The sequence below is a fragment of the Talpa occidentalis genome, unplaced genomic scaffold, assembly GCF_014898055.3.
Source record: "Talpa occidentalis isolate TD23 unplaced genomic scaffold, MPIMG_talOcc4v2.1, whole genome shotgun sequence".
Lineage (NCBI taxonomy): Eukaryota > Metazoa > Chordata > Mammalia > Eulipotyphla > Talpidae > Talpa > Talpa occidentalis.
Genome location: NW_026555331.1, coordinates 86361321 through 86387950, shown reverse-complemented (window position 1 = coordinate 86387950; position 26630 = coordinate 86361321). Strand labels below are relative to the sequence as shown.

Sequence of the window (26630 nt, the reverse complement as noted above, 5' to 3'; positions counted from 1 at the left end):
ATGGCCCCAGGCCAGACGAATTCAACGGGTTCTCAGTATCACACACGCCAGAGAAGCCAGATGGGCAGAGAGAAACGTCAGTGCATACTGTAGAATCCCATTTGGTTTCAATCAAGTGCAATTTCCCTTTATTTATTTAATAGGGTAAAGAGTTTAACTGTTTTGTCTAAATCCTATAACACAATGGCAGATCTGTCAAGAAACTAGGACTTTCTGTGTGATCTCACTATTCATTCACTGATTACCTCGGCCATAAGTCAGAAGGTATGTGAGAGAAATGGATGAAAACTGAAAATGGGGTCCACCTTAGCCAGGGCCCCTTGGCAAGGATGGTTTAGAATTTAGTTATGGTTTAGGGATATTTAACTATTTTGATCTTAAGGTTTAATTGCTGGCTTTACGTAGAAAGGGGAGATTAGGACGTACTACTGTTGCATTTAACCAGTGTTCACATTGCAACAGAACTTCAAAGGTCTTTTTGAGGCAAAACTATAATGGATTTCAAAGTGTCTAATTTATACCACAGATCAATTAAGTACAAAAAAGTGTGTCAGCACCTCAAAGAAGGTCCATCAGTCAAAGATGCCATAGGTTACATATTCCGTACCATAAAGAAGCGAAATAAAATAACCAACATCTTATCAGGGTTTATTATAACATTATTAGACATGACTTCACCTACATAAATTGAAGTCGAGGATAAAATGTTTTTCACAGTATTTAAATTTTGTGTGTCTGGGTTAAATTACATTTATCAATATTAAATTTGCAGACTTACATTGCTCTTTTTCTTATTTGTATTGCTACAAACCCTTGTCATTTTGTCATACATGAAGTTATTTTTAGCCTTAGTTTAAGGAGCTGTAGAGAATAATGGAAAATTTATTCTAATATAAAATCCAGTGTTCAAATTGAAAGACAAACCATTTTTGGAAGAACTCATATTGTGCCTATTTATATGTATTATTTTAAAAAGTTTCTCTCTCTCTCTCTCTCTGCAATCACGTAGTTTTATAGACACCCTAGGGTTACTCCGAAGTATATGGACAGCAAACGGATAAAGAAAAATAACTTCACATGAGAGATATATCTTTAAGTGACTGAACAAACACATTATGTACAAATTACCTTTAACACAAACAAAACAAATAGCCCAATATTCAAACCCTAGCGATAAATGAGTTCATGAGCAATTAACTAGGAATGAATGAGTTAGAGGAGGGGTGTCACAGTGAAAATGCCAATTAATAATACAACCAAGATACACAAGTCAAGTAGATTTACTAAATGCTGATCACCATTTAAGTTTCTTTGCAATTTCTCATCAAACATTCCATTTCATTATGGAAGAGCTCTGTGCCTGTGATTATAAAATTCATAACCAGATTCACAGTATTTAGGTTGGCAAAGAGAGGCTGGATTCAGCAATGGAAATGAAGAACATTTTCAGAAAAAACTCCAAGATTTCTTATTTTCGCCATATGGCAACTGATTTAATTAAGTATAAAATACTCTAATAGTAACACAGCAGGGAAGACTGACCATACAATCAGTCAACAAGCAGCAACCTGCTAACAACTCCATGACCTGTCCTCCCATCCCCTTTCAGCCACATCAACTCCAAAAATAAATATACTGTAAGCCAGAGAATTTCTTAAACCAAAAAAAAAATAATAATAATAAGGACTTGAAAGAATAGTAAGCGCTGGACATGGTACACCCCACACAAGTCAAATTAAGCAAGCAATGATGCAGAGCAAGGCAGGTACCTAGAGGGGGCTCCGGCGATATACCGATGCTTTGCAACAGGGCCTCCGTCTCTCGGCGTTTGCGATCCAGATCGGAGTCGTCCTGAACAGGTTCCTTCTTCTGCTGCATATCAGCCTAAGAAAAGGAGAGGTCGGTAAGAAAAGTCAGCGATAGAACTAAACATATGCTTTTCCTGGCTCAAACTGAAAATAGTAAATGCCTGGCAGGGAATGCCAGGCATGAGCCCTAAGTAAATATAATCATGTTATAAGGATGAAAAAATACTGTAACTGCTCCATTTAATCATGACCAATCAGTACTTTCTCTTTCAGTATTTTAGCTTTTTACTGCCTTTATCACATGATCTGAAAGTTTCTCTCACCTGGTGCTTGAAGAATTCACCAAGGCGAAGTATTTCTGACTGGGACATGAATTTGTTTCAAGTCTATTTTTTTTTTTTTACTTCCTTGTCCCTTCTGGAAGACATATTATCAATTTTTGATGAGTATATGTTTGTAATATGCATGTCACATGCTAGGGATTAGGCAAATAATTATTGCCATCTGCCTAAAAGAGATTTATTTATAAAAATCTAACTGTAAAATGCATACACTATTTGTATCAGTAAACTTAAGTTTACCATGGCTTAAAATATATCAGGCTAAAATGTTTATTGAAGTATGTAAACAGTAATGATGAAAGACCTATTACTTGATTCTGATTTTCATAGACTTCCATTATATACGTTGACTTGAAGGAGAAAATTGTGTAGAAGCATACTGAATAAAAAGTCATTTAGGACAAGTTCCTTTCACAAATTGTATCTGAGCTTCTGACAGTCAGAATCTATGTGCAATTTCAAGAGACTATGGTGACTGTTGATGGGTGATGTGGTGGTGGGAGATTTATGGTGATTACATCTGAGGGGAGAAATCAAATATTGTACAAAAATGAATGATGTTAGAAATAAAAATTTTTAATCAATTAAAAAAAATCATGTATAATTTGTTGTTATAGGTAGTGACCAATGACAATACAGGTTAAAGTCATTCAGTGGTAATGTGAACATTCAGGGCTCTTTATTCACCACACAGTAACTACTTGAGGCATTTGCCCACATCTGAAACATGACAAATCCTCTGATGTGCAGTTAACTCATAATAAAGCTTTGCAAATTTATGGAAATGAACTGTTTTACAGTTTGTCAAAAAAAACTATCCAATTATCAGATCCACCTTCCTCCCCAGGGCAATAATAATGGGGCATAACAGGGCATCATCCCCTTAAAGGACTGTAGAGGCCATTCAAAGCCCTGAAGCATCACTGGCACCATAGACTATTGCAGACAGAATTTGTGTGGGCCTCCCTGGTGGCACAAGGCATTAAGTCTCAGCACTATGAAGCTATCCTCAGCCACTGCAGCACGAGTTTGATCCCCAGCCAGGGAGCTAATCCACATGGCGCAGCAGACCTCTCCTCTCTCTCTTGCTGCTCCCCAGCAGTATATTTCAGTAGATCTGCCTGTTTGCTCCCTGCTCTCTGATGCATCCTCTCACCCCCTGTGCCTCTGGCCTACACCCCAGCTCTTGTATGCATAAATAAATCTTAAAAAAAAAAGTTTGTGCAACTTTTGACTTACCCCCAGATGGCAACCTACACACTGAAATATAAGCTAAATGCATTTTGGCACACAAAGCTCAGCTCAACACTTCTGGTTATTCACCAGAAATGCACTCACATTTTTGAAGTCTATACATTATTAGAGAGAAAACTGCCATTACAGGGCTGGTAAGGGCTGCTGAGAATGCCTGTGGATTTCAGATAGCCTCACATACTTCAAGTTCTGAAATGTAGTACAATCTCTATCAGTGAAGATGTCAAATTTCACACTATTTTCCAGTTTTAACATCTGAACTATAGGAGCAAGTTTCAAAGTTTATACATACAACAGAAGTAAATACAGAACTAAGATGAGAAAAGAGATGTTGCAGAGTGAATTTCTCTGTCAATATTCACTTTTATCAAAGTTAAAAGGAGGACTGAAGTGGGTGGGTGTGGTGTGGTAGCAGAACCTGAAGGGGGCAATCCTATACCTCTAAATCATGTACAGTGTCATAAACCCGTATCACCTCAATTAAAAAAAAAAACAACAGGATAGAAGGGAATGAGGGGAATAGAAGAAAAAGGGGTCACCAAAGCAGCTACTGAAATACAAATTAAAATACTTTGAGAAACAAAGTTCATCTTAGGAATTCAATCTGAATCTTGGGATTATACATCATTCATGCCAATTTCTACCAGTTGTACCCCATTCAGAAAGTTTTTTACAACAGCACTGTTAGGATGAATCATCTAGATTTCCAGTGACCCAGTTCTCACAATAAAGTCATATCTATATTCTAGCAACAACAACAAATCTTTACCTTCCTTCACTCTTTCGGGGCCTCCCCTGGTGGCGCAGCGGTTGAGCGCTGGGCTGCGAGGCTGCCCGCAGCCTCTGCAGCGCTGGTTCGATCCCCAGCCGCCCAGCTGCTGGGCGAGGGTCCCACAAACAAACAAACAAACAAACAAAACAAAAGCCATGACCTTCCTTCACTCTTTCAACAAAAAAATTTGAAGGACAACAAAGTGCAGTGGTAAAGAAACTTGAGTTCCAGTGAAGCTTATATAAAGAATGAACAGAAAAAAGATCTTCCTGATCATTTCTTTATAAGTAATTTTAGGACCTATTACCCAGAAACTTTTTGTCACATATGTCCCGTGCAGAAAGGCACAGAATCTTATCTTCAGACTTATTCGCACTTTAATCGCTAAACATTCAAGAAACATACTAGAGGGTAAATCACAGGTCCACATAGATACCCATGCACTGTGCACATGTGGTAGACCCAGCCTTCACTCTCACACTACAAGTTGTCTCTACAAATCATTAACTACCTTCCATCTTCTAGATTCTTAATGAAATAAGCAATATAATCACCTATCAATAAGGAAAATGTCCACCTAGTTGAAGTGGGAGCTTAGGAAAACACTTAAAGTTGACTATGACAAATGCAAAATGAGATAGCTGAGGCTTATTGGAAACAAAGAGAGTTCCTATTTTTTTAAATAATCTGTTATAATTAACACCTTAAACTGAACAAAGTGCTTTTACCCAAGACAGCTATATAAAGTGCCCCATCAGGAAACTTGACTTTCCCCATGTAAATACTATAGAATTCTATTATAATTTAATGACTCAAAAAGGAGTAATTTCACAGTACTAGTAAGGAAAAACATGCTAGGTGTCTTTCCCAGCAAGTGATGTTTCTGAAGAGTAATCAAATCTGAGACTCAAAGAGGATAATCAGAAAAATAAAATTTGTCAGTTGAGAATTGTCAGTCACTTTCCCAAAGACAGTTCCATGGTTATTAGAGAAACTGGTGAAGACAGGCCAGGAAACCCCTGGCTACCCCACCTTGCAGCAATTCGGCAGAAGGCCAAGGACAGACGAAACTTCACGGTGGCCTCCATTCAGCACAACTCACTGCATTAAGGCCAATTTTTCATGAAACCGGGTCTGCGTCTTAAATGGTAGCCACGATATTTATTTTAAAATTAGGTTTCATTCAAAATACCACAACCAAGAAAGCAATTATATCCAAAGGAGCTGAGAGTGGTAATTTTATACACGTACAGAGTTTTCTGGATTCTGTAGAGACAATCAAACTGGGTGGTCCTAATTCACACCAGTTTCTGTCATGGCAAAAATAGTCACTCAGATCAGCATTTAGAATATTAGTTCCTTTTTCATTCTAAAATTGTTTTATTTGAAATCTAAGCCTAAATAAAGTTAACAAAAATCAAACCTATAAATTGAAGCTGAGTTCTAACTTTCTACAAAAAAAAAAAAAAGATAGAAAAAATTCTTAAACTCAGGCATTAATGACAGTGGCCAGTATCCCACAGACTCAGCATCTGACGCTTCTAAGGAATTTGTAGAAAAGATTTCCAGAGGCCTAGAAAGGCTGTGATCAGCATCACATATCTGCCCTGACTATTTCACATGTCTTCTTATTCATTCTATAATCCAGGATTAAAGTCCTGCTATGTGATCTGTGCTAGACATTGATAAAAAAAAATATAGCCCTGTCTTTCAAAGCTAACACTCTATTAGGAAAGAAAAACAAGTGAAGAAGCAAATAGAATAATCTGTGCTAAATGCATCAATAAGGTCAAGGAGAGGGTACAAGGCTAACCTAGTCACAGGAAGAGAAAGATATCACAGAGGACTTCTTGGAGGAAGTGACATTTGAGAGAACTGTAAGACATAGTTATCAAATAGGTAAAGGGAAATTTGGTGAAGTAGGTAAAGATGAAAAACAAGAAGAGAACATTTACAAACTCCCTATCAAGAGAGAGTGTATAGTCCATAGGTGATCAGGAAAAAGACTAAAGTAAGTAGCTGAGTCAGGCTGGAATGTGGATTTTAGGGAGAAAAGAAATGGGGAGAAAAGAGAAAGCTGTAATGTCTGCACAGGACCTAGTGATCATTGTAAGTTGGGGAAGGAGATGGTGAAAGAATAACCCCAGATTTCTAATTTGGAAAACTGGCTGCCAGAGGGGGCTCTTCTTGAGACTGGAGATAAAGGGAGGGAGCTCTCAAGCTCAGACCCGGGGCCTCATCTCAAAAAAGAGGTATGGGACCTCCTCATCTCAAAAAAGAGGTATCAGGATAAATTACTTCCAGGGTTTTGTTTGTTTGCTTGCTTTTAGCAACAGAATGCAATAGGAAATTAGGGAACTTGAATTATAAGGCCCTTCTGAAAATGGGGTATTTTTGGAAATTGGCTTCATCAGCAGTGATTCTGACAAATCTCAGCAGTTAATCTCTGGGCTCCCATTCTCTTACTCTGGTAGCCCATCTCAGGAGCAGAACAACATGTTTCTTACTGAGCAGCTCTATGTCTTTTCACTCTTCCATGGTGTCCTCCTGGATCCTCACAGAACTCCCTGCGAAGGCACAACTCTTTGTTCCACTTTACAGAAGGGAAACAGGCTCAAAAAGGTCACATTCACTTAAGGTCATTGCCAGTGACAGTCAAGTCTAAAGCCTTTGTACATAACCACTGAGTTCAAGGTCTTCTGCTTTACAGCACCAGTTGCTCAGAACAAATCAAGTTATCCCAGTCCACAAATAGTGCTGAGACTGAACCAATGGGGGAGATGGGTAGATGGGTTCGCAGAAGGTCAGGATATAAAGATGATGTAGTTCAGTGGATCCCCCAACCAGACCGTATTTGGTCTTCTGAATTAGAAACTTTGAGAAGGTAAAATAGAAGATATGGTACATATACACAATGGAATATTGCTCAGCAATCAAAAAAGATAAACTCATGCAATTTGCAGCAACATGGATGGAGCTGACAGGGATCATGCTCAGTGAAATACTCCAGAATAAAAAAGAAAAATACCAAATGGTCTCGCTCATAGCAGGAATTTAGAAAACCCAAATAAGGGATCAGGAAAAAGACTAATTATAAAAAAGCGAAAATCAAAATCAACAGGCAACTATAAACCAGAGACACACTACAGGGGGAACAAGGGAGTAGGATCAAAACAAGGGTGGTGGGAATTGTATGGGGACTATAACCAAGATGAAAATGCATACATTGTGCAAAAATGAAAAAGGATGTAAAAATATATAAAATAAAAAAAATAGGACTCTGTATTGCCACAGGAGCCCATGGAGCAGGTCTTGATATCACAGTTTAGACCACAAGGTCAGCTTAGAAATAAGAAAATGAAGACTGTGGGACTTTAATTGCAGAACAAGGCAGTAGTCCTGGAGTAACTAGAGTCCAGGTGCTACACACTCCCCACCACCTGCCATCCCCAATCTCCCGGGGCTCTGTCTGCAGCGTAACGAGTCACACCTCCATCAGCAAAGTGGCTTGGTATAGCTGTTTCTTTTTGTTTAAAGGGTGGCCATTTTGACCAGTTTTGTTTGCCTGTAATTTCTGCCCCCCACCCCACATGTAAAATGACAAAGATGAAGCAGACAGCATAATTTGGAACCAGATTTCCCATATCACATCACATTTTGCAGTAATTCTATGACATTCAAGTTGGATATTAGAATGTCAGTTTGAGAGGAAACGGGTTATTAGTAAAGGATAACAGGTGCTTTAAAACTACAGTAAGTGTTGACATTTGAAGGAAAGAAAGCATAATAACTTAATGCTTTTCTTGGCTTTGCATGGAAATGAATGGCCATTTCTCGTCAATTCTCACCTCTACTTCAAGCAAAGACTACATATATAACAGCAAAGATCTCCAAGAGGAAAGCATTATGCACACTGTCAAGGACAAATAAACTATGGCATCAATCAAAGTGTAATGATACAGAGAGCCAGAGATGCCAAGACTATAATGGAACTGCAATTATGTTTTACTTTGTTGGAAAATAATTGTTATAAGTCTGTTACCTTGACTCTGAACCTTATAATCTGAAACAACATTTATTTGGTTTGCAAGGCATCAAAATACCTTCTCCTTTTCCTTAAAGAAAAATTCTGAGCAGGGAAGCTGCTCTGGCTTCCAGACACACAAGGGTGTCACACAATACAAAGTTTTCATTCTAGATTATTCAAAACTATCTTTGGCATCTGGTTTTTGTACAAGATGTGAGATATTTTTATACTGCCAAAACAAATTAGAGAATTACAAATAAATTATTTGTTGGCTTCAGATTGTAGAAGAAAACATGATATGACAGCAAGGCTCTGAGTTGGGAAGAGTCTGGCAGGCGGAAAAGCTGTATTTCACTTCTGGGTATCTGCTGCTTTGCTGGCATAAAGAGGGGTCTCAATGGAAGGTCTCCAAAATTTATTCTAGTTTTAACATTTCATGTTTCTATGTCTGTGGAGTAGAATCTACTGTACTACGCACCTTCACCCCAGTGCAGGGAAATACAGCTTGACCAGATCTTTGATTCTTATTCCCTGAAAAACGCATATACTTAGGAAATCCATTTACATTATTTTCTATTTTTCTTATAAAATGTCTCTGGGTGGTAGCTTTTAAAAAACTTTTCCTTAAAACTAACACTTACTAACTGTATCCAAGGTACGCTAAGAGCCCCACAAAATAAAAATATGACCATTCCCACAGTAAGGATGGGAAACAGAGACAGGAAAGCTAAGGAATTTCTAACAAAAGAGGAATCACAGCCACTCTGAGGGTGCTATTCAAATCTAGGGTGAATCTAGAGTTTGGGGTCCTCACAATCAAATGCTATATTCCCCCATTAGGTGGTCCCGGGGCAGCACTCAGCAGAGGGAATTCACTTTATTACCTAGTTTACAGGTATGTACTCGTTTTATTACGGCAGCATGAAAGCTTGAAAGTATTCTTTTTGCCCAGTCTCTCAGAACCAAGTGATTTTTCCTCCCCCACTCCAACAACCCAGCGCCTAATATTTACCTCTTTCTTTTTCCTCTCTTCTTCCTTCCGTTTCTTCTCTTCTCTTATCTGTGCTAAACGCTGTTTTTTGCGCTCTAGCTCAGCCTTTAAGTCACTTTTGTCAGACATGTTGGTTTCCTTGGAGAAAAAGAAAAAAAAAATGAATATATAAAAATAATCTTTTTCTATTATCATTGTAAAACTCATTCAAAAGGAAATCCAGCTTGAAAATGTGGCTTTTTGGCAATAGTAGGCAGTGTTACTCAACCTATGTAATAAAAAAATTAAGTTAGAGCTGGTTTCTTTCTATATAAAATCTTTTATGTATACACAAATATTTGAAGATAAACAACATTATAGTCTTTTCTAGTCTGAAGAATAATAACTTACTTCAGAAAAAGCAACACATTTTCTGTACACGTGTCTTAACAAATGAAAATAAAAGCACCAGCATCATGACTTCCAATTTAGACAATAATAGACAAGTTCTTCCCACACTGAGACAACAGGCTGTCACAAACCCTTAGAGACATGCTCTGTTCAAATTTCAATGGACTCGACAAACATTCCTCCACTGAGGTGGATACAGAGATTTTATTTGCCTAATATTATATACATCAGGGAAGACAGCCACTGAAGACGTAACATGTTAATATTCTTTCTCTGGAAAACTCCTCCTGAACTGTCACAATTAATTTCATCTCTAGTACAACCCTATTTCTATAAAACATTCATTTGCATACTAAATGCAATATTGCTTATCCTGGCACATTCCCTTTTCAAGGCAAAAGTTGTGGACCTATGAATTGGGAGGTAACACCATTGCAAGTTCTTGGGAAAATCTGTCTGATGAGATTTAATTGTAACATTCATGGAGATGGTGTCAGAAATAATTTCAAATAAAATTAATTTGGAGAATACTCTCACTGATCACCAATGACTATGATTGCCTCTTTTGAATTCCCAACTGGACACTAGCAAAAAAATGCAAACATTGAGAAATTAGGAATCCCATCTAGGCCTCCCTGGTCATGCAAGGGGTTAAGACGCAATCTATGAAGCTATCTGCAGCCACTACAGCACAAGTTTGGTCCCTGGCCGGCCAGGGAACTGCCCACATGGTGCAGCAGACCTCTCCTAACTCACCCGCTGCTCCCCTTTTACAGGGCAGCTAATACCCTCAGCAGTGTACTTCAGTCAATCTGCCTGTTCTGTTCCCCACTCTGTCTCTGGTGAATCCTCGCACCCTCCCCCACCCCCACACACACACCTCTGGCCTGCATCCCAGCTCTTATATTCATAAATAAATCTTAAAAAAATAATTTGAAGGAAAAAAAGAATCCCATCTAATCCAAATGCCTAAATGAAAGGGGGAAAAAAAGCAATTATCATTATACATCATGAGTATTCATTTGCATATCATTTGCATGCAACTCTGATGAATGTATACTATATCCTGAAGTAGAGGATAGAGTGAAAGAAAACAAACAAGAATCAAAGAATTCATAGCAATGAAAAAATCTCAAAGGTATAAAAGAACTTGCAGTCAATCTTAGACACTTTCAGATGAACACAGTCAGAAAGTATACTATGTTCCCACTGTACACATTCCTGCTCATGATAAATATCTGTGGCAAATATTTGTAAGCCAATAGCAACAATAATCACAGTCATCAATCTCTGCCATTCATGATTATTTTCATTTTTCAACAAATATTAAATATTTAATCCAGGCATTCTATAAGTATCAGAATATAAAGATGAGCAGAATGAGTTTCTCTAAGGAGACATAACAATTCTGTGGGCATATGGTATGGTTGAAGATGTTCTGAGATATTGGCTTATAGATGACTGAGCTTCAGGCACTTTCCATTCATCACAACAATCCAATAAGACCAGCATTTTTATTAATGTATTCTTCGCAATTCAGATAAAGGAATTTCAGCAAGTCCTAAGACTGCATAGTTTATGCATAACAAGACCTAAATTCAAACATGTTCATATTCAAGGCTACTATACTCTTCTGATTCCCAATGGACACATGCAGACAAACCTCACAGCAAAAGAATTGTCAGGATCTGGCAGAGAGGACCAGGATGAGTTCTGAGTAATGGTGGTGTTTGAACTGTTTATCATGTAAGGTCAGGAAGGTCAGAAGAAGGGAAGAAACAGACATGCAAAGGTGTGGAAGAGAGAATGAGCAGGTTGAATACGAGAGATGTGGATGAACCCAAACCAAGAAATACAAACTTTAGTGGGCAAGAATGGATATGTAGAGACAACTGATGAAGCTTTAGGAAAACAGAAAAGCGAGTTCCATTTGGTGGAGTGGGGAATCATAGCAGTTTCCTGAAAGGAAAAGTGACAAAATGAAAAATGGCATTTGTATAAGCAAAACAGAGTAAAAGCCAGAAATAAAGCAAGCATCGTGGAAGCTGGTGACAGCATATATCGGGATCACTGCACCTGCAGTAGATTGGTGAGTGAGTGTAGAGAGGGAAGGCAAGGAACAAAGACAAGAGAGAGAACACAAACAAGAAGAAAGAAGTAGCTTTTTGTGGAAATAAAATTCAACTTTGAAAGAGACAGGATGGCTGTGAAATTGGGAAGAGAAGGCAAAGAAGGAAATGAAAAACGTTCAGCATGTCATAATTTGGATGTCAGTGGAACTTGGGGCGACAAGAATGCACAGACCCAATACTATAGATAAGGCGACAAGCTGAATGGGCCTCCATGTGGAAAAGAGTTTGGAGTAATCCATCTACAAAGTACTATTTAAATCTGAGTCACAAATTCAGAGTCTTACCAGAGCCAGGCAGATAACATGAGGGAAGACAGCAGGGATGGGGGCCAGCCAGAGAGTAGACGTTCAGCATAAAGAAGGCAGTCCCACTCAGCTCCAAATGATGGCTGACATGGAAGAACATAGAGCTGAGCTCTTAGATGATCTTCTGATTTATTTTTTCAAGAGAAGATACAGAACTGACAAATGTCCAGTTTATCAATTAGTAAAAATACTAATTTTCAACACAATGGGCAAAAGTCTTGGCAAAGAAAATTAGAAGCCAATTCCAGAAGTCATCTGAGAAGCTGCATATACTCTTCTTCAGTGGGGGGCCAATCTAATTTATAGTTTTGATGTTTTCCTCCATCAAAAATGAAACATGTGATCAGAAAAATTGCATCATTCTAAAACCAGTCAGCAGAAACTTCTTAGACAACTCATTCTCTCCTTCACATTTCTTAGTTTTATCTACCTTTCCCCAATCCATCAAAAGTGTCTGGAAAAACTTCAGCTGTATATTAAAATCACTAAGGTGGGGCCTCCCTGGTGGTGCCTGCTGTTCCCCTCAGTAATATATTTCAGTCAGTCTGCCTGTTCTGCTCCCCACTCTGTCTCTGGTGGATCCTTTCACCTCCCTGTATCTCTGGTCTACACCCCAGTTCTTGTATGCATAAATAAATAAATCTTTTTTAAAAATCACTAAGGAGCAAACCATATAGTAAGAATACCCTACATATGTTGTGATTTTCTCGTGAAAGACTTTATTCACCAGTGGGAAGTGAGGTGTATTCTCAACATATTTCTGCAAAGGGCAAATGTCTTCTTGAAACTGATAAATACGTCTGACAATGCTGGTCATTTAAGTTGGTGTGACCAGTCACAGAGCCAATATTTTAAAAATAAACAACAAAAACACCAAGGGAACTTGTAAAAATTTTCATTAAGTAGTGATGTTGCATATAACACTTCACTTGTTAAAGGTAGTAGGGCCACAGTGTTAGAGACAGCTATAGAGTCCCTTCCACTTCTTGATTTTTTGGATCTATTCCAAAATAGACACTTTGCATCAACCCCTGGAAAATAAGAAATCTCAAGAGAACGCCTCATGAAGGGTTTGGAAAGAACACATTAGAGTAAATGAATGGGGCCTTTACACATAGTGAAATGGCTTAAATAGTGACATTAAATGCAGTGTCAGCACTGAACTGTACAGGCTTTCCAGGGGGGCTTCCCTGTCTGACCCACTAAATCTCCTTGCACATCAAACTAAGCAGATTGAGGAGCAAAGCATGGGGAATATGAGTTCTAGAACTTTCTGTGACTAATGTAGGTCACTGCAAAGACAATGCTGAAGCTCTCAGTTTAAGAAGAATAAGAGTTACCTGCTGCTGATTATTGCTCCCTCACTTCACACACACACACACACACACACACACACACACACACACACACACACACACACACACACACACACACACACACACACACACACACACACACACACACACACACACACACACACACACACACACACACACACACACACACACACACACACACACACACACACACACACACACACACACACACACACACACACACACACACACACACACACACACACACACACACACACACACACACACGGCTGTTCTCTTTCATTTACACCAAAAGAAAAGGGTCAAGGAGATAGACCCATCTCTGGGCTTAAGTTTTCTCCCTGACCAATCATCAACCTACTCTACTTCCACTAGTCAACTGAGGTTTAACCCTACCCTGACTTAAGAACAATTACCTCTGAATCTCACCCCAGCTCCATCCATTCCAGGGTCAGCTGATGCACATTTGCGTGGTTATCAGCTCTCCTCACAGCAGACTCCAATATTCCGAGCTTGCTTTCCACTACTGGCATTCTCCTTGCCCGCAGTCTTTTGTAACCCTCATTTTTTTTTTGCCCAATTCATGCTTCCACCATCCTCTCACTTCCAAATGTTAGCTTGTCCTCTACAAATGCTCCAGCTTTACTATCACCAACGTGACTATCATTTTGCCCTTCTGCTCTCTTTTGTCTCCCAAATTACCTCCAGTCCACAACAGATATGACAAAACCCAAATAAGCTACTCTATCTTTTCAGGACTCTGTACACCAATGCCCAATTCCCACAACTTTTTTTTCTTTTTCAAGTATTAACTCCCTACTATGATTTCCACCTGTTCTCTCACCCATTAACACCTTGCTTTACTAAAACTCATCCACACCCATCTTCCCAAACGTCAAGGAGTTCTCAGAACTTTTGCTTCAGTCCTTTTCTAATCCCAGTAAATTGCCATTCTTTGATTCAAGTAAATGAATGAATGTAAGTAAAGAGGTTAAAATTATGCCTGGCGAATATTAAATACTCAGGAATAGCTGTTTCCCCTCTGCCTGCTCCTTTTTTTACTTCCTTCTTCTACTTCCCCTTTTTTGTATTATTATGATTATTAGTATTTTTCTTATCTTGCCAATTCTTTCCTCCATGGCTAATTCCACATGAATTCAAAGTCACCATGCCAAGTTCACTACAAACATTTAAAAAATGTTACAGTGAGAAATACAGTAAAGGTATAGCATGTTACTGATTAAATAGCAATATATTCAGAGCAAGAAAACACAATCTGTGCTCCTAGAGGTCCAATTCAGATGGATAACAGGAGGCTCTCACTCTAAATGGATTATAAGTTAGAAGGGATGTGGTCACAGAGGTGTAACTCAAAGAAAAAAAATACAAAAAAATTAAATGTAGTCATTTAATAGTAGTAAAATTCTCCTTCATTTTTCTTTGGAACATAGGAATTAAACATGAAGCTATCCCATATGGGCATCTCCCCATCTTACCCACTTCCCCCAGAATATAGGGAAGAGCAAAGAGAATGGATTTCTTCTGTAGTCAAGAAGTTAGCTGCAGGAAGGGGCACTGCTGCTGTTCCCTCACAGAATGGCCCCCAGTGCCAAGTGTCCATGGAGGAAAGACAAAAACATGACAGAGGAGGCCTCCTAGCAGCACAGAGTTTAAATTCTCAGTGCTATTAAGCTATTGTCAACCACTGCAGCACGAATTCGATCTCCAGCCACGGAGGTGACCCACACGGCCAGCAGTCCTCTCCTGACTTGCCTGCTGCTCCCCTCAGCAGTGTATTTCAGTCAGTCTGCCTGTTCTGCTCCTCACTCTGTCTCTGGTGAATCCTCTCACCTCCACACCCCAGTTCTTGTATGGATAAAAATAAATCTTTAAAAAACAAAACAACACAACTACACAAGCAAGGAAATAAAAGACAGCAGTCATGACTGACCTCCCTAGGCCTTTCCTCTGAGCCTTATACCTCCTTCCGGTTCTTATATCCACACGCAGCCATAAAGGAAAATTTTCAGCTCTTCTTGACACCAACACTGAGAGGGGTCACTTTCATTTTCATTTCTGCACATATTGTCATAGTACAGTGGTCCCTGTTAGGACCAAATGTCTAACAGAGGAGAAGTAAAGGGTTTAGTTCTGTTTACACAGCTGCCGAGTAACAAAATCTCCTGTGGCTTAGCTTCTGAACAATATTGATCTCTATTTCCTTTTGGTTGTCTACGTTGGCAACAGTTTGAGATTCCATTTCTAGTGCTGGCATATGCAAATGTATTTTTCAGCTTAAAGTCAGAATCCTAGGTGGTTTAAATCATTGCCCAGCTGTTGCCAGATTCATTGAAAAAAAAAAAAACACCTAGAAACAAGTCCTTTTTTCCTGCCTGAAAACAATTGCTCTTGTCAGTTCAAATTGTCAGTTCTTCACTCTCAGCTATTGAACTTTTCATCTGCCACTGGGTACATGTAAGAAATTTGATCTTTCACAAACTCTTTTCACCTGCCTGTCTTATCATAAAATACAGCTGCCTCTTTCCATAGGGAGGGGAGGCTAAGAGATGAATCAGACCACAGTCATTAGTCCATATTTATAGCAGTATCTTACCATCAATAAAAACTGCAATAGAAATCTCAGAAGGGAGTTGGCTGGTGAAAGATGTAGGATGATTTGCTAAATCTTTTATAGTACATTATGGAAGCAAAAATTTTAATAAAGTCTATCACATAGTAAGAGTATTGAGGCCTGGGGTACTGCAGATAATGTTAAAACTGTTCGTCTCATCACCCCTTGGTCCCTTAAAAAAGTATCAGGTGGGGCCTCCCTGGTGGTGCAAGGGGTTGAGACACAGCACTATGAAACTACTTGCAGCCACTGCAGCATGAGTTTGATCACTGGCTAGGGAGGTGACCCACATGGTGCAGCAGACCTCTCCTGACTCTCCCGCTGCTCCCCTCAGCAGTGTATTTCAGTCAATCTGCCTGTTCTGCTCCCTACTCTGTCTCTGGTGAGTCCTCTCACCCCCACAACTCTGGCCAGTTACCCAGTTCTTGTATGCATAAATAAATAATCTTTAAAAAAATTATCAGGGACCCCAAAGAGCTTTTGTTTATGTGGATTGCATCTATTCATATTAATCGTGTTGAAAATTATTTACTTAATAATTTTAAAGTTACTTGTTAACATATTTTTTAATGAATAAATTGCCATACTAAAATCACCCTGGAATAAAAAGTTTTTGAGCAGTGGACAAAAAAGAAAAAACAGCCATACTTTCCAAGACAAAAAAGAATGGTATGAAGAATGTGATTCTTTTGTATCTTCATATATGTCCTTAATATCTGACTTAATAGAATCTACTGCTTATAGTCGCTTCTGTAGTCAACTATGTTAAGCTATCTTAATGGTGAACAAAATCTGACTTCACATAGCTTTGTAGCCAAAAAAAGTGGTTTTTCTAATAGCGTCTTTAATTATGGATAGTCTTCAATAGTCCATCAAGTCAACAAATGATAGTTTCCTTAAGGTCAGTGCCAATGTGAACATGAAAGCACATCCAACAATTAATTTTTGTATTAGATTATATTAACACTCCAGGAGTCTATTTTAAACTTTGAATAAATCTTCTACCCACATGATTTTATAACATCGTGCATTGGTAATCTGGAAAATACTGAATTATACAGACCTTCCAAATGTTGCCACATTCATTGCACAATATCTAAAAATCAAAGATAGGTAATATCACTATTGATCTTCAGATGTTTTTAGGTATTATAAGTTTTCAAGCTCTTAGTGGCAGATATATGGTCAAAAATTCTACTTTTGTTTGGAAACCCAAATTGTAATGTTAACTTTCATTGTTTCATTATCTTGTTTTTCTACCACATGAAAGTGAGCTTGGATTTTTTTTTTTTAACTACAAATATATAGTAGTGATGTTTGGTGCAACTAGAATAATTTGGTGCTATTGTCTTTTTTTTTTTTTAAAGATTTATTTATTTATACAAGCACTGGGTAGAGTAAGAAGGGAGGGAGGGTGAGAGAATCCACCAGAGCCAGAGTAGCGAATAGAACAGGCAGAAGGACCAAAGTACACTGCTGAGGGGAGCAGCGTGGGGCAGGAGAGGTCTGCGGGCCATGTGGGACCCTCCTCCGGTGGCTGGGGATCGAACCGGTGCTGCAGAGACTGCGGGCAGCCTTGCAGACCAGAGCTCAACCGCTGCACCAATGGGGAGGCCCTGGTGCTATTGTCTTAATTCATGCTAACGTACAAGCAGTTTTATCCACCATGGCTTTTATACCATCATTGCAAGTGTTAATACAGTAAAAACAAAAAAAAAATCACATTTTAGTGTTATGAAAATGTTTCACCTTATAAATGTTTCACCCCCGCTCCCTGAAAAACACACACACACACCCACACACACACACACTAATGGGCCTTAGCCTTACTACACAGTGAATTAATGCCACTGTTTATAAATTGTAAATATGTATAATATCAATGTATAATATATATGTTTTTAAAATAGGTCATAAAAAGCTAACATTATTTGAAAAGCTTTTATTCCTTTGTTCTTTATTATAAGAACAAGAACTTCAATAATTATACAATCTAGTACCAGTATTTTACCTATAAGTAGAAATACTGAGATGCAATTATCCAAGTTCACAACCATTGAGTGATAAGAGTTAGAACTGGAAACACTCGATCTCTTATTAAATAATTGTACTAAGTAATATCTCCCTCTCAGTGTTTTCTTACTCAATATTTTGCTCATTTTAGTCAAAAGCAAACTCCTAAACAAAAAGGCCTTTATGTAGATGCTAATCAATGTACGGCCATTCCAATCTTGTGATCACTCTCTATCACTGCCTGGTGGCCACAAATATAAATTGCATGAGAGAACTGACACCAGGAGAAAAGGTTTTTGTCTCTGAAATCCCCAAGCATACCACCAGAGGTTCTCCAAAGTACTGTAAAACTTTCATCTACAAATGAAGTATCTATCATGGCAATACTACTATTGGCATACTATACTGTGCCAAGAATTACTACGTTGGAGGAAAAAGTATCTCAAAATACCTATTCACAGTTAAACATCTACATTGATGTTTCTAGGCTTTTCACAATTTTATTCATATTAGGTAATTTCTTGGCCAGGAAATCAGGCAATATTTCTAAATTAAGCCTTTACAATATCTGTTCTTCGACTTATGATCCATGCTAAAGATTGTATCTGCACATTTTCTCTAATCCTACTTCACCACTTTATGATTCTGAGTTACCCAAATTGTTCTGCCTATGCTGTAACTCAAGCATTGGCAATTGCAGCACATCAGCACATCGAACAGGAGATATTCTCAAGCACTTGATACAGAGGCCCATTATGCTAGAGAGAAAAATCAATCCATAGGGTATCTGCCCTCTCATCTACTTAACAGGGTAGAGATGAGAGCTCTTAAAACTTAAAGGACTCAAAAGTCATTACGATCTTTGCCAAAAAGTTCTGGAAACTGTTGCATTATTTCTGACCCCTATGGTGCATTCCACCAATTTAGAGACTCGACAACTTCTCTTTGGAAAAGGAATTGTTCATCAATTAAGAGAATCAATCATTCATATCTTAGAGTAGCTTCCCTCAGGAAACACTCAGATGCTATCAAGAGTCCTTAGGAAATGATTGTTTCTAGTATCATTGAAAGACTATGAAACTAAAGATGGAGCAGTTTGGACAACTAGAGGGCAGTATTTTGGAACTTGGTTAAGCTAAGAATTAGGGCAGAAAAGAAGCCAGAAAATAGAATCAGGAGAAGGGAGATAGAAGTCCTCTGGAGAGTAACACAAAGCTAGAGTGAAGAAAAGTGAGCCCTTACACAAAAAACTTCATAGTAAATGCTAACCTTGGCTCATATAGATGGGAAAGCTTTATCATGGTATCATGCCTTCACCAGGTATCATGTCAAGAAGCCAAGTAAAGAAAGCTACCACCACAACACTTCATATAACATGATAATATGTGACTGGGCTCCTAGCAGTTCTAAAGTATTTCAGAGCAAACAGAAAGGAGCTTCTCTATCTAAATGGACCTCTCACGAAAAGCTTGGAAAGGGGTGTTCCTTTCACAGACCACGAGGTAAACTTTCCTTGTCATTGGCAGAGTGGTTCCTCAGCTTCATGTTGGATGCACAGTAAGCATTCAAACACTTGCTTGACATTAAAAACAGGACAAAGGGTTACAGTGTTTAATCCTTTTAGCTTTAAAGGGTTAACCTTCAAAGGGTTGAAGATGTGTATTGCTCCAAAGTGTTTAAGTGATGCTATCAGGTTATGACCATTAGTTCAAAGCCCACGGAAACCAAACAAATATTCTTCCGCATCTGTCTGCTTTAAATATAGCTCAGATAAGCATATTTTTAGCCATTTACATCCTTCCTACAAAGCTATATCCAATAACTGCTAACCACAGATAAGGGTTGTAAGAGACCTTAATCCTTGCTGCTCCTCAGAGCTCTCTTACCTTGAGACCCATCATCTTGCTGTTGAGCAGTAACACCAATGCTCGTGGTCCCCCTCTCTGACTCTCTCATTCTTTGGTAGGTGATGGCCCCAGGCTGCTGTCTCTGGAAGGCCCTCTTGCTATGAGGGACTCCCCACCTCATGAAACCCCAGGCCTTACTTGTTGTGAGATGCTGCCACCTCACAGTCCTCCTTTCTCCTTGATCAGAGGCAGAAATCTCAAACTCACCATACCTGCACAGCCAATGCTCACCAATCCTAACATTACCACCTAATATTTCCAAGCCTGTCCTATCCCCATCCATGACCATTCACATTGGTCACTGCCAATTTTCATTTTTGCTCATCTGACACTTACAAAATTCCTCTAACAGATCTCCCTGTCTCCATGCTAACCTTCTTCCCTACTGATCCTCCACATTGATCTTTCTGTCCAAATCTGATGAGTGTACTCCCCTGCCTAAAATACATCAGAGGCTCTTTTTTGGTCACAAAATGTGTCTTAACTCCTTAGCAGGGCACCTAATATGCTTTTCTTACCCATGTCTCCATCCCTACATTCCTCCACCCCCTATTTCATGTTTCACTGGCACACATTTTCTTCCTTTGCAAATCCCAGGAATTCTCTCTTCACCACTCATTTTCTGATGACTCCTAGCCATCTTTTTGTCTCAGCTCAATCACATTCCAGAAAGGCCTCTTAGGGCATTAAGCCTGGACCAAACACCCCTCCCAGTGGTCCTAATACATATACCACAATGCATAGCTCTGTTGTGTTTCTGTGAGTCTCTCTTCCTGTTACACCAGAAGCTCCTCCAGGGGAATAAGCCATGCATGATCTCTTTTTTGTAGTGAGCCAAGCCTAGCACTGAGTCTTCAGTAAATATTTCTTGAACTGCCAAGCAACCGTTCAATGGAAATATGAAATCTTCTATAATTTTGTTATAGCGAATTTTTGAATCATCAATAAGTTGGGTCATTGTGCTAAATTTTTAAATGAGCAAACTCAGAAGTTCTTCCTTCTTAAGCATTTTTATTCCCAAGGGAGGAGGCGTGGGGATTGATTTTTCACTCATTCACAAATGCACAATAAAAACACAATCCAAGCATTGCCTTATCTTGAACTCTCTTTTTCTAAATCACCTCCATTACAATCCCATCAGTACAATTTTTTTCCTGCCTAGTTCACATTTTTATTTTGTTTTCTGACTGTAAAAGGATTATTTAGCAAAAGCCCTTCAATTTATAATCAACAGCCTGTATCGCTTTTCTCAACCAACAAATACCACAATGGAGAATCTATTATGCAAGACACCTAGAAGACAAATCATCATGCTGATGGCTGGGCTTTTTCTTTAAAAGTGAAATATCTGTGCTTGAGAGCAGAGCCGTCTATTGCATTTGAAGCTGTTGTCTCTGAGTTGCTAAGATGATAAATGAACATGTCTAAAAATAAACTACTCTCAGGTAACCTATGGGCTGATTTTAAAATGACTATAACAAGCAAATCTTCAAATATGACTAGCTTTAGCTTTGACTGAGTTCTTGGCATGCTCTCCTGATAAAGGGCCCGATTTCCTGTGCAGTAAAGTCAGTGCAGACAGCACTGGTCAGGAGGCCTAACATTGACACTCCACACTGATAGAAAGATGCAGGCAAAAGGCAGCCACCTAGAGGTACTTGATGCTGGCAAATGAAAACAAATTGAAACGATCATACTAAAAGCAATAAAAATCAAGTCATCAGTAAGTACATAAATGGAAACAATTTAATGCTTTAATGCTGAAGTAAATAGGTTTTCTCAATATAAATCAGCAATATAAATGTTTACAAAGTCCAGTTCTTTACTTTTCTAAAAACATGCTAAGTTATCACTACCTCGTAAAACCACTTAATTCACTGCTTGCCAAAATTAACTATAAAATACATATCTCTAATTAATACATACCTCTAATACATATCTACCTAATTTTCAAGAACACTGAGCCCTGCTGAAGTTATGATAAACCGAGACACATACAGAGAAGAATGGTAGGGGTTTGCCTGTTCTCACACCCAAAGCAAACTGTGACATGTGAAAAACTAAGATTCAAACCTAGTCTCCAGAACCCATGATCTTAACTGTGGGATCCCCAGCCCTCCTTGTTCTCAGGGATGTTGTCTTGGTGCGCAGAGTCCTGCTTGTCAGCTAGGTGTAAAGTCATACAGGGGCACCAAGGGCAAAAGTCCTGGCATGAGGAAACACACTGGGAAACCAGTATCTACTGAAAACAGCCGGCAGATATTAGAACAGAGATAATATGCTTTGACTAGTGGGAACAATGGAGCCCCCCCAGGCAATAGCCCCTGGTCACACCACCCTGGCTTGCATCCCCAATAACTGCTTCCCCATACGCTTGCACACTCCCTACTTCCTTGCCCCACCTTTGTACTTAGACATTAATAAATATGAGACTGCCCTTGGCTAGGGGCTGCACATTACTTCCTCTGTAGCCCTGCAAGGCTTCTCATTGCTCCACAATGACTCAGTGATCGTTCCCTCATCCCGTGCCCCTTCCAACACTGCCGGCCTGCGAGGCCACACCTGACCACTGCAGGAGCCTGTGGTTCTGTGCTTTTCTCATCTTCCCTTGTTTCAGTGAGAAGGGTCCCCTGCATAGGTGACTAAACACTAAACACACCCATCACCAAGGAAGACCTGAGAGCAGCAGCAGGTGAGGCCAGGCAGAAGGAAGTAAGGACAGAGGCAGGGAGGTAGGAAAGTGAACGGCCCGTCTGTGCAGCACACGCTGATGGTGGTGCAGTGAAACGGGACAGGCCTCTCTTCCTGCCCCATCCAATAAGCACTCCTATTGTTGCATTTAACAAGTTGTCTTCTTGCAGTTTAAGAAAAAGGAAGGATATCCCTAAGAGGGTAATAAGGAAGTTAAAAGTCTAAGGAAGTTAAACATCAGGTGTGAACAAAGCAAGGTGGCGCCCACCCGAAATCTCCGTTTGCCTGCATCAAAAGGACCCTCGCCTACTCGCTTTTGTTTTACTACTTTATATAAATAACCCTGCCTGGTGCCAAAAAGCAGGATGGTGGTCTTTCAGAGATGAGTCTACCGCCTTCCTCAGTTTGCCAACAAACTTCTCTCCTTCTCCTCAAACTCTGTTTCATTTTCTTGGCTGAGGGAAACTGAGGCCGGCATTCGGTAGCAACAGGAATGGAACACTGAATGCGAAATGCAGTCAGTGATCGATTCCCAGGGCTGAGTGACCCACCACCCAATCTGCAGAATTGAGAGGGTTCACTGGATGCAGGACTCTTAGTGCAAAAAACAGCAAAGCCCCAGGCAATCCTTAACCAGTTAGTTACCCCACAGCCAAAATTTGATGTCATGTTTTAAAGGGAGTTGAATTTCTCTGTGGGCAGCAGGGAAATAGAAGAATTCAAGAGAACAGAACAGATCATTTATTACTAGCATGTAATAGACATGGCACCAGCCTTTTTAAGCATGAGTTACGAAAATCAGGGTAGTTTGTAGTCAAGGCAGCAATGTGTGTGATGAACAGATTATAGTTATGAGAATCCACTGCACAGAATAAAGGAAGCTACTGTTTCATGGACCTTGTTTTGCAAACACAAACACACATTTGTGTGTTATATACACATATTTATTGTTAGTTAAAAGTCTGAGATACACTGGGCTACCTCAATTTGAAAATCGATAAAGTTTCAATTCTAAATTGATCTTTCCCTTTGTCCTTTCTCAGTTAACATTTTCTATGACATGATACCTACCAACATCAGCATTTGCACAGGACCCCGCGGTGCAGAGAGAGCACTGTTCCTGCCAGGGAAGACTGACTTGGTGTCTGACCAAGACAATGATATTAGGTTCATCTGTAACCCTTTTGCAAGGCAAGGATGGGAAAGTGCTCGCACAGAATCACCAAAGTCAGCTCTGCTCTACCTGTTTAAATCAACCAGAGAAGAATGAAAGTAAAAAACAAACAAACAAAACAAAACAAAAAACAGCAACAACAAAATAAATCCTTGAACAATCCACAGCAGAATGTACTTATAAGATTAGCCCCTTTTCTAGTTACTGCTGCATGCCCCTAAGTGTGCAGGAAATCAGTACTGCCAGCAACGTAGAGCTGTGGCATATTCCTACAGACCATGTCAGCACAAATGCTCAATGCCATCCTAGGATTTGGGCATTTGCTATTTGTCCCATCAGCACAACCTTTCTATTTCTTTTAGAAAGCAAATACCCATTCAAAAAGCTTGGCTGCAGAGTCCCTCGCTGGCCAGCACACTGCCTTCTGTGCGTGAATGGGTAACTCAGTGGTAGGAGGCAGTGTTCAGAACAGATTTCTCAACCATTTTGAAAGGCTTAAATCCTTCTTTAAACTCATTTGTATGTCTAAATTCAAGTCTTTTTTTTTTTTTTTTAATTTAGCTAGAGTCAGTTTCAACCATCTGTCTCTTTGAGTGAAAATAGGATGTAGTCTTGTATATATTAGCTTTTGAAGAAAACCAATTTTGGCAGAAAGAATTAAAGTGGAAGAAGAATTAAATCAATCCTCAAGAACAATTTGAGGAGGAACAAATTATCCAAAGACAGTAGTGAGATCTGTAAACATAGTTATCTCCTTTTTTCTCTATTAGGCTGCCCCCATTCCTGGCCATTCCATGACAACATCTCTGAGATTCTACCACTGTCACTGGATCACAGCCTTGGGAAGGAACAGAGTGGAGACATACAAGTGATCTCCCCAATTTGAGCAACAGCATCAGAGGTAGAAGCAGTGGGAGATGATAGCAGCTATTTTCTTTTTTTAAAGATTTATTTATGCATACACGAACTGGGGTGTAAGCCAGAGGTGCAGGAGTGAGAGGATTCACCAGAGACAGAATGGGGAACAGGACAGGCAGATTGACCAAAGTACACTGCTGAGGGGAGCAGCGGGCCAGTCAGGAGAGGTCTGCTGCACCATGTGGGTTAGCTCCCTGGCCAGGGATCGAACTCATGCTGCAGTGGCTGGTGAAAGTGTGGTAGCACTGTCTTTAACCCCTGTGCCACCAGGGAGGGCCCCATAGCAGGTGTTTTCTAAAATTTTGGAAATTATGGTAATATAGCAGAATCACTTTCTAAATGTCAAACTAGACCTTGTTTGAAAAGAAAGGGAATCTCTCCCAAGTCAAAACTATGACAGATGTTACCAAAACATCACATCTAGGACTGACCAAATGTAATGGAAAGCTACCACAGGATTTGTGAACTGTAAAAACTATTACAATTAAAGGAGAACAGAGTCTTAAAGGACATGACAGGGGAGTATCAGTTTGTGGGGCAGGGGAGGGGTGTTTCTCTAGGGTGTCTAGAGAAAAGGATGCCCTGACATGTCATCTTTCCAGTGCATCTGTAGCAACATCCACAAAGGCCAACAGCACTAGGCCACCATCCCAAAGCACCTTTAATGCCCTTGGGCTGGTACTGTCCCAACCATGTCCAGCTCAGACCTCTAAGATCATGAGCCTAAGAGCACAAGTTGACAGAAAAATTAAGAATATTCATTTATAAGAAAGGTCACTGTGATCTCATAGGAAGTTAGGTTTCTCCTGGCATGTCGGTAAGTTGGCATTCTTTGTGATCTAATATATAACATATTTGCCATGGGTTATATGACTTGACTAAATTTCTAAACAATTTTGGCTACATAAGAACAATCTAGTACTGAAGATCTGGACCTCAGTTCTGCCTATCTGTACAGCTGACAGATTGTGCCACCTGGTTGTGCCTGGTCACATCTGTCACATCTGTAGTAAGACAGATGACTACAGATAAGAATGTCGATGCCTATTAGTGATACCAGTTCATGTTCTCACTTGTGGGCATGCACCCACACACATACACACAGAAGTCATCTCACCCCAACTTCATTTGATAGATCGGAATGTGTCTCCTACCGCTCCAGTCCCCACTGTACAGTGACCCTTCACAGGTAGGAGTGGAAACAGAAGGGCAGGATGTTTCATCTAATGGAATGAATGACACATGGGAATATCTTGGGCATCTAAACAAGGTCCCCTATATATTTGTAAAGGAGGGAGAGCACGTTAATGAACAAATTGTACTAATTTGCTAAGAGGCAGGAACCCAAGTTGTTGAACCCATGATGCTAATTCTATCTTTATATGAATGAGCACCTACGGAGCCTACACCGTGTTAAGTGCTGTTCCAAGTGCTATAGAGTTTACACAAATGATTAAGGTCTATGTAAAGTACATAGAAGAAAACATAGGCAAAACACTCCATGACAAAAACTTCAGAAACATTTTTGAGGACTTGTAACAGGATGGTCCCCAGGGAAAGGAACCCAGGGTCCCTGCTCCCCCAGGGAAAGGCAGAGATGAGCAGGGAGGAGGAGAAGCTGGAGGGGACTGGGAGAAGGAGAGAAGAAGGGTAGAGAGCAAGAAGACCTGGAAGCGGCATGTGGAGCAGATCATGTGAAGAAGCTGTGCTTGCTTCTTGGCCTTGAACTTGTACCAGGGACTTGGGAGACATAGAAGAGGACACTTGAAGCACACGTGGGTGAGAGACCTGTGGGGAGGTTAATAATGGCAGGACTTATCTTCATTTTGATTTTGCTCTTTTCCTTCCAGACATGTCCCCTTTGGTCGCTTTGCTATAGATCCCCATGAGGAGGTACCTTGGACTTGAGGCAGACTTTCAGGCCTCAGTGGCCCTGCT

General features: G+C 39.7%; 1 protein-coding gene across 8 annotated transcripts in view; it reads right to left on the bottom strand.

The window, feature by feature from the left end:
* DYNC1I1 (dynein cytoplasmic 1 intermediate chain 1) overlaps positions 1–26630 on the bottom strand; it is a 344233-nt gene that overhangs the window by 273662 nt on the left and 43941 nt on the right. For 3 of the 8 annotated variants that reach the window (XM_054692369.1, XM_054692368.1, XM_054692370.1), the window contains exons 2-3: positions 9215–9331; positions 1770–1884 (exon numbers count right to left, since the gene is read on the bottom strand). In XM_054692369.1, coding sequence (XP_054548344.1) covers positions 1770–1884; positions 9215–9322 — 223 coding nt within the window. In that variant the 5' untranslated portion in view covers positions 9323–9331. Of the gene's footprint in view, positions 1–1769; positions 1885–9214; positions 9332–23671; positions 23865–26630 lie in introns of those variants that run through there. The other 5 variants (XM_054692364.1, XM_054692365.1, XM_054692366.1 and 2 more) reach the window with 3 other exon arrangements.